At 42.5% G+C, this 9,522-nt stretch overlaps 1 protein-coding gene across 1 annotated transcript; it reads right to left on the reverse strand.

Moving 5' to 3' along the window:
* On the reverse strand, window positions 1-1,224 carry LOC104669538 (putative vomeronasal receptor-like protein 4). The gene is given in 2 exon segments (XM_010372532.2): window positions 1-900; window positions 1,207-1,224. Coding segments are annotated over 2 exon segments (918 nt in total).
* Window positions 1,225-9,522: the final 8,298 nt, after the last annotated feature.

A 9,522-nucleotide genomic window follows, 5' to 3' on the forward strand; every position in this document is an offset into this window, starting at 1 on the left:
CTAACTTGCTAAAAAGGGATGGCACTTCAAGTGAACCTTTGGCAGAATACTGATGATTCTCTTATTAGATCTGATGAGCACCATAGGACTGACAGTGGCATAGGCATTGAACATAAACTTGTGGACACTGTAGATGACAGGGCTGAATACCCATAACAGCATTGTGGAGGATGAGGCAATTAAGTCCAGTGAGTACATAACCACAAAGAAACTCACCAGCAGCAAGATGGTCTTGGTGGCCCTTTTCTCTGGGGAGGTTCTTAATAAAAAGTTAATGCTGTGAAGGTGCTGGGAACGCCTCTGATGCCTGGACAAGAGAATCACCATGTATGCACTTGAGAGCAGCATGATTCCTTCAAGGAAGACATCTCTGGATAAAGACAGAGTAACAAACAGCCTTCTGATGATGACAGTCGTTGGGAAAAATGAGCAGTATTTACTGACATTCAGAATTAGCTGGGTCATAGTGGAAAAACCTTCAATGTAGATTATCATGTCACTGTTGAAAGACAAATTGAGGGACCAAAAAAATAATAAACCCAGCATATTGTATTTTGTGATTTTATGTTTAAATCTCACCAACCAGGAGGTGTTGGGGCTGATGGTGATGGTCTGAAGCATGCTCAGGAAAGAGGTGTTGCAGATAGAAAGGCTCCTCATTACCTTGTATATGTAGAACACAGCCTTACATCTGAAGTTATTCTGAAAATTCTATGACTCAAACATATCTGGAGACAATAACTTTGCTGCAATGACTAGCATCACTATCTGGACAAAGGCCAAGTGGCAGATGATCAGGTCATGGTTTTTAGGCTTGCTATACTCAAAGAACGTAAAAATGTGCCAGAGAAGAAGAAATATGTTGGCTGAAATTCCAATGCCAGCTTGAAAATAGAAGACCTTGGCCGGGCGCGGTGGCTCACACCTGTAATCCCAGCACTTTGGGAGGCTGAGGCAGTTGGATCATGAGGTCAGAAGATCCAGACCATCCTGGCTAACACAGTGAAACCCCATCTCTACTAAAAATACAAAAAGCTGGGTGTGGTGGTGGGCACCTGTAGTCCCAGCTACTTGGGAGGCTGAGGCAGGAGAATGGCGTGAACCCGGAAGGCAGAGCTTGCAGTGAGCCGAGATCACGCTACTGCACTCCAGCCTGGGCGACAGAGCGAGACTCCGTCTAAAAAAAAAAAAAAGAAAAGAAAAGGCCTTTTTCAAAGATAACATATTAAATGTGTGTTCATCCTAATGACGTAGAAGAAACATATTTTGAAGACCTGAAAAAAATAGTTTTGTGTCATCAATGTTCTTTCGTCAGTATTCAAAATTATTACCATTATCATTATTTTTATTTTACTCTCATTTTCTTGATTAACCCCATCTTATATAAATTCTTGATAATGTATCTCCTGTACTATTTTCTAAACCAAATAAATATATATATATTTATTATGAATATAATAAATACATTTTCAATTATGCCTGTCTAAGGGGCACACTACCTGTATTCCTCATGTACCTTGGCCTTCATCTCGGTAATCATATCCTTGTTTTATGTTCTCTCATTTTATATTTACCACTTCAGTCAGGCATATAAAATGAATAGTATTTGTACACTTGAATTGAATGCATGTTAATGTGAAAAGACTCACTAAAACAATTAAAAATACATTAGGTTGAGTCTTTCTCATGATCTATCATTTTGATACAATTTATTCATCATCACTCTTCCATGGTTTTTGACCCCTGTGATTTTACTGGACTCACCATGATAATTCATGATATTTCATCAGCATATTAGCAATTTTATCTGCTATCTGCACCCTTATATTCTCTTTATCATTAATTGTAATGTGTAATGTGATATCTTGAAATTCAGATGTCAATATGCTTATAGGGACTGGGGGACATTATTGTGCTTAATGAAACCCTAATTTACTATGTATAATATAGAAATAGTTCTGGCTGTCTCTGTTTAGTTGACATCCCAGAGATTTATTATGTCTTACTCTGTCACCCAGGCTGGAGTGTAGTGGCATAATCTCTGCTCAGTGCAACCTCCGCCTCCTGAGTTCAAGCGATTCTCTTGCCTTAGCCTCCCAAGTGGCACCCACCATGTGGTGCCCACCACCATACCAGCTAATTTTTGTATTTGTAGTAGAGACAATTTCACCATGTTGGCCAGGCTGGTCTCAAATTTCTGACTTCCCAAAGTGCTGGGATTACAGGCATGGGCCACTGAGCCCAGCCACTACTTTTAATTACTTTGTTTCAACCATGAAGTTGCATCAAAATAGTCACATCTTCCTGAGACTTCACTTAATGCAGAGATACTCTACCATGCCTAGAAAAATATTTAGTCTTCAATAAGAAAGATAATTCCTCTCAAGTTTTCTTGTGATAACTTCAATACTATAACACCTTGTAAAATTTTGCAGAACAATTTTGCAGTTAGCATTTCATATTATTTGGCCAAGATTCAGACATCATTTATCATTTTAATTTAATCCAGGGCTAAGAACAATTTAGCTTCATGACATTAAAAAAGTGAAACACCATTAAATTCACTCATTTTTTAAATAAAAGTGTGTCTGATTCAAGGTCACTTATCATTATGCAATTCCATAAATAAAAATATATGAGATGATGCAAAAATGTTGACATTGAGTATCCTTGGATAATCAAAAATTAGTGACTGAGAAAATGTTGCTCTAAAATCACTAGATATGTTTGATTTTATAAAGGAAACATCTAGTTGAGTAAATGGTTATTACTCTTTCTACGAAAATTTGGTAAGTAAATGTTGTGGGAAGTCAGGGACCACGAATCGAGGGAACAATTGAAGCCATGGCAGAAGAACATAAATTGTGAAGATTTCATGGACATTTATTAGTTCCCCAAATTAATACTTTTATAATTTCTTATACCTGTCTTTACTGCAGTCTCTGAACATAAATTGTGAAGATTTCATGGACATTTATCACTTCCCCAATCAATACTCTGATAATTTCCTATGCCTGTCTTTAATCTCTTAATCCCATCATCTTTGTAATATGAGGATGTATGTTGCTTCAGGACCCTGTGATGATTGCGTTGTCTGCACAAATTGTTTGTAAAGCATATGTGTTTGAACAATATGAAATCTGGGAACCTTGAAAAGAACAGGATAACAGCAATTTTCAGGGAACAAGGAAGATAACCATAAGGTCTGACGGCCTGTGAGGCCGGGCAGAACACAGTCATATTTCTCTTCTTACAGAAAGTGAATAGGAGAAATATCACTGAATTCTTTTCTTAGCAAGGAATAGCCCTGGGAAAAGAATGCATTCCCAGGGGGAGGTCTCTAAAATGGCCACACTGGGAGTGTCTGTCTTATGCGGTTGAAGATAAGGTATGAAATACACCCTGGTCTCCTGTAGTGCCCCCAGGCTTGCTAGGATTGGGAAATTCCAGCCTGGAGAATTCTAGTCAGACTGGTTTTCTGCTCTCAAATCCTGTTTCCTGTTAAGATGTTTTTCAATGACAATGCATGCCCAGCGGGACTTGGAACCTCAACAGTAATTCTAATTTCACCCTAGCTTTGTGATCTTGCTCTGCCCTTCTGCCCTTGTGATATTTTATTGCCTTTGAAGCATGTGATCTCTGCGACCCACTCCCTATTCATACACCCCTCCCCTTTTGAAATCCGTAATAAAAACTTGCTGGTTTTGCGATTTGGGGGGCATTACAGAAGCTGCCAACATGTGATGTCATCCCCGGAGACCCAGCTGTAAAAGTTCCCTCTTTTGTACTCTTTCTCTTTATTTCTCAGACCGGCCAACACTTAGGGAAAATAGAAAAGAACCAACGTTGAAATATTGGTGGGTGGTTCCCCCAATAAGTACACACATTTATCTTAGAAACAAACAGTGAAAGGTTTCCACCATACATCTACACCATCAGCACAGTTGAGTTCTGCTGTCAAGTTGAAATCAGAAAAAAATTCAAAGTAATTTTAAATTAAAGACTTAATGGTATCCAAATTTTAAGGATCACACTTCAGTACTAGAAAAATATATTTGAACATGAGATAATAATATATGTACAGATGAGTTACTAACTATATATCTATATAGTTTTATTAACGTAAGCCATATATTATGAACCACACACCAAAAGAAGATATAGGACAAATAATTAGATTAAATAACATAGATAAGAATTTTAATATTTTATTTTTTCACCCTAGAAAACATCCAGTTTATGCTAATTCATTCTCCTTACTCTGTAAATAACCTAAACACACTGAAACAGAATAATCTTCTGCATGATCAGATGGTGTGTTTTTCCACTGAGGCTCTTGAGAGCATTGATGCTGATCCCAGAAGAGATCAGCAATCTTGGTCGTCACAATCATAGTTGTCATAAATTAGAGCATACAAATAGAGTATGATTGAATTGATTGTATCTTCAAAAATTTTTATCACCTGCCAGAGCTAAACAATTGATAATTGCTTTTAACATATTGCAGAAGTCATTTTTAATCCAAATATTAAACTTAACTGTGTTCTATGTTTTTATTTGATAAGTCTGACTACACCATAGAAGAATTATGGAATTTACATTAATATGATGTCAAACTGGGTGAAACAAAGTAGAAAAAAAAAATCCATAGATGCTACTTTTAGGTTGTTTAGAGTGCAAACAAAAATTTGGTTTTATGTGACCCATTAAAAATTTCAAAATCGGGCCAGGCGCAGTGACTCACGCCTGTAATCCCATCACTTTGGGGGGCTGAGGTGGGTGGATCACAAGGTCAGGAGATCGAGATCATCCTGGCTAACACGGTGAAGCCCCATCTCTACTAAAAATACAAAAAAAATTAGCCGGGCATGGTGGTGGGCACCTGTAGTCCCAGCTACTTGGGAGCTGAGGCAGGAGAATGGCGTGAACCCAGGATGCGGAGCTTGCAGTGAGGCAAGATCGTGCCAACCTGGGCGACAGAGAGAGACCCTGTCTAAAAAAAAAAAAAAAAAATTCAAAATCTGAATGCACAACTTAGCTCTCACCATTAGATAACCTAAGGCTGCTGAGGCTGACAGTGAAGCTCCTGAGTACTCTCAGTAAACACATAACGCAGGTCAAGTTTACTCTCATTATACTGCCTTTCACATGTGTAATGTAGTGATTAACTCTACAAAATGTGATAAATGACAAAAGGAGATATTTGTTTACAGTTTCATGGTAACCAGAACCAAATCCTGTATGTGCTACCATACGCGGGTCGGGGGCGGGGCGGTAGGCGTGGTTAGGCGGGTTCTGGTTTCTCTCTGTCGGAAGTCGGGTTACGCCTGCGCAGTTGACCTGTGTCTTTCCTGGGCGCGGGAAAGTTGACGGCGAAGAACCCGGAACTGCGCCATCTTGCCTCTGATCGTCCAAACAGTCCAACCTTTTATTGATAATAGTGATAAGGGGCAGCGTGGTCTGTCTGGCTACTTCCTGCTGTTAAGGGACGTCGTTGAGGTTGGGGTCTATGGTTGGTATTTGGACGTATGGATGAAGAAGCATCTGGTTGAAGGTGACACGCGTGATCTCTTGAACTCTGGCTCGGAGAAATTTGATTAAAACAGGAGCGAGACGTAAGACAAAACAGAGGATTAGTATGGGAATTAGGAACAGGAGCATCTGCTATATTACGGCCAGCAGCCATACCAGTGGTCCGGGGGTGAAGCGGGTATTGTAGGTTTTTAATTCTGCTTTAATCCTGTTTAGGGTTTGGATGTTAGTGTCTACTAGGCCTGACTCCTTTACGTAATAGCAGCATTCTTCTCCTAAGAAGAGACATGTTCCTCCTTTTTTGGCAGTAAGTAAATCTAATGCTCACCTATTTTGTGCTGCTACCTGGGCCACTGAGATAATTTGACGCTGCAGAGAGGCCAGGCTTTCAGCTGAAGCCTCTATGGCCTCTCGGATTTGAGCTGCTAGAGATTGGGTAGACTGTACCGAGTGGGCAAATGCCCCAGTTCCAAGCCCTGATGCCACTAAGGAGGTGGCCAGGGAGACTCCGATGACTAGGGGAAGGCTGCTGTGTATGTGGATAGGAGGAGATAATAGGGGCCTTTCCACCTAGGCTGAAGATCTTTGGCTTGGATATCTTTTAAGTATACTTGGTCTCCTGGGCTGAGAGAGAGATGTGGGCTATAGGTGTCTGTTGGAGAGGGGTGTGCTAGTTCTGCATGTTGTCTCAGGAGTTGTCTCAAGAGGGTGAGGTATGGGAGATAAGTTGCCAGCGGGGAAGAAAGGGTGGGTAACTGCTGGAGGGTGAGGGGCCGGCCGTAAACTAATTCAAACGGACTGAGGCCTGTTGGACTCCATGGGGCTGCTCGCAGCTGGGTTAGGGCCAGAGGAAGGAGAGTTACCCACGATTGTCGAGTCTCGAGGGAGAGTTTGGTGAGTTGCTGCTTAATGAGCCCGTTGGCCTTCTCTACTTTACCAGAAGACTGAGGTCTATAAGGGATGTGGAGTTTCCAGGTGATGTGTAGGAGGGCTGCCACCTGTTGGACTACCTTGGAGATGAATGCTGGGCCGTTGTCAGACTGAAGAGTGAGCAGGAGGCCAAACCTAGGAATAATGTGTTCAGTGAGTATGGAGGCAACTATATTGGTGGTTTCTCCTGTAGTAGGATAGGCTTCTATCCATCCTGAAAAAGTATCAATGAGGGTTAAGAGATATTTGAATTTTTTATGCCTTGGCATGTGGGTAAAGTCAATTTGCCAATCTTCGCCTGGTTGGTGCCCTCTGAGCTGATGGCTCGGATGGGGGTTGTGCAATGTGCCTTGAGGGTTTGACTTGAGACATGTGGAACACTGTCGGTTGATTATAATTAGGTGCTTCATGAGTGTGGGGCAGTGAATGAGGGGGCTTAGGAGGTTATATAAAGCTTTGGGTCCTATGTGTAGGGAATTATGTATGTCTTTTAGAATGGTGTGGAGTTAAGTTTCAGGAATAACTAATTTATTATTGAGGTAAATCCAACTGTCTGCGGCTAGTTTGGCTGTTGAATCTTGTAATAGTTTGGTCTTTTCCTCTTGGGTATAAGTAGGGGTATATTGAGGAGAGAGAAAACAAATAGAGGGAAGCGTGGGAGTGGAGAATCCGGCTACTGACTTGGCAGTGGTGTCGGCAAAGTTATTGCCAGCTGCCACCGAGTTAGATGGAGTCTGATGACCTTTACAGTGTATGGTGGCTGCTCTGGAAGGTGCTGATAAAGCGTCTAGCAGTTTGAGTATCTGTTTTTTGTTGACTATAGGGGTACCACTGGTGGTTAGGAACCCTCTCTCTTTCCAGATGACAGAGTGGGTGTGTGCAATCAAGAAGGCATACTTGGAGTCTGTGTATATGTTTACCGTTTTTCCTCTGGATAGGAGGAGAGCCCTAGTTAGTGCGATAAGTTCTGCCTGCTGTGATGTTGTTCCTTGTGGTAAAGGCTTAGCTTCTAGGACAGCAGAAGATGTAACTACCGCGTATCCTGCTATCTGTTTCCTAGAGAATTTATAAAAGAACTGCCATCTACAAATAGGGTTAACTGTGAGCCTTCCAATGGTTGGTCATGTAAATGTAAGTGACTAGGTGGTTGGGCCTCTAAAAGTTCTGGACAGGAGTGTTCAGTACTAGGTTGCTTGAGAGGGTCAGGAAGTAGGGTTGCTGGATTCAGAGAGGAACAGACTCCTAGGGCAATGGTGGAGTCCTCTATGAATAGGAGGTGAAAGAGTTGGAGTCTGGACGGGGTTAGATGGCTAATACTTCTGTGGGCAATAAGATCTTGAAGGCGGTGAGTAGAGAAGCCTGTTAGGCTACCACCCCTAATGAGTTTCTTTGCTTCTTGGGTTAGACAGGCTGCTGCTGCTAGGGCCCGAAGACAGGGCTGCCACCCTTGTACGGTGGGGTCTAATTGTTTAGATAGATATGCCACGGGGTGGTAGGTGGCGCCTATAGATTGGGCTAAAAGACCCACTGCAACTTTTTGTCTTTCATCTGTGAAAAGCTGGAAGGGGCGTTGGAAGTCTGGGAGTGAGAGAGTAGGATGTGAGAGAAGGCAGTTTTTCAGGTGAGTGAAATGTTTATAGATTAACTTTGGGTTAGACAAAGGCCCTTGGGGAGTCTCCTTGACAGCTGCATATAGAGGCTTAGCCAAGATTCTGAAATTAGGAATCCAGTGTCTGAAAAATCCTACTAGGCCTAGGAAGGATTGAATTTCCTTAGCGTCTTGAGGAGGAGAAAGATTTTGTATTAGAGTTAAGCGGTCTGTAGTAAGTGAGCGCATCGTAGGAGTGATCTCAATACCTAAATATATGACACATTGTTGTGCAAGTTGAGCTTTGTGTTTGGATATTTGGTAGCCTTTGGATCCTAGATGATTAAGGAGGATCGCAGCATCTAAAAGAGAGTCCTGTCCCATGGGACTACAGAGTAAAAGGTCATCTACATATTGGAGAATTTTACTATTGGTAAGAGGACAGGAGGCTAAGTCTTTTGCTAGGGCCTGCCCAAAGAAATGGGGGCTGTCTCGGAACCCTTGGGGAAGCACTGTCCATGGCAGTTGGGTGGAGGTATGGGTGTCTGGGTCTTCCCATGTAAAAGCAAAAAGAAACTGACAATCTGGGTGCAGGGGAATAGTGAAAAATGCATCTTTTAGATCCAGTACAGTAAAGTGTGTTGTATTAGGTGGAATGAGAGAAAGAAGAGTATAGGGGTTGGGAACTAATGGATGGGTGAGACAAACAGCTTCGTTGATAAGACGAAGATCCTGCACTAACCAAAAAGTTCCATCTGCCTTCTTTACAGGTAGGATTGGGGTGTTACAGGGAGAATGAATGGGGATGAGGATGTGTTGGCTGAGTAACCTAGTAATGATTGGTTTTAGTCCTCGTAAGTGCTGTGGAGAGAGAGAGAGCTGTGGGCGGGTTGGAAACTGAGATGGTTTCTTAAGTTTTATAAGTATTGGTGGATGATGGTCCGCCACAACAGGAGTGGAGGTGTCCCACACTTGGGGGTCGATAGGAATGGGGAAATCGGGGAAAGGGTTAGTAGGATTGTTGGAGTCATTTGAGTTAGTCAATACTAGAAGCAGATGGCGGGTAGGGTGGGGGGCGCTAGTAGGGATGGAGATACAGGCTTTCAGTTGACTTAAAACATCTCGGCCCAGTAGGGGAGTGGGGCATGAGGGGATAATGAGGAACGAGTGTGCAAAATAGTTGTTGGCCAGGCAGCAATTAAGGGGTGGGGTTTTTCGAGGGCTGGACGGGGAGCCATTGACTCCTACAACAGAAATATTGGAGGGAAGGCTAGGCCCTTCGAAAGACGGCAAAACAGAGTAGGTAGCCCCACTGTCGATTAAAAAATTAATTGTCTTACCCGCTACCAGGAGAGTTACCCGCGGCTCGGCGAGGGTGATGGGGGTCCCCGAGTCCCGGCACCTTCAGTCGTCATCCAGATGTAAGAGCTGGAAGGAGCACCCAGGGTCCTGAGAAGGGACATCACGTTGAG

Source organism: Rhinopithecus roxellana, chromosome 6 (genome assembly GCF_007565055.1).
Source record: "Rhinopithecus roxellana isolate Shanxi Qingling chromosome 6, ASM756505v1, whole genome shotgun sequence".
NCBI classification, from domain to species: Eukaryota; Metazoa; Chordata; class Mammalia; order Primates; family Cercopithecidae; genus Rhinopithecus; species Rhinopithecus roxellana.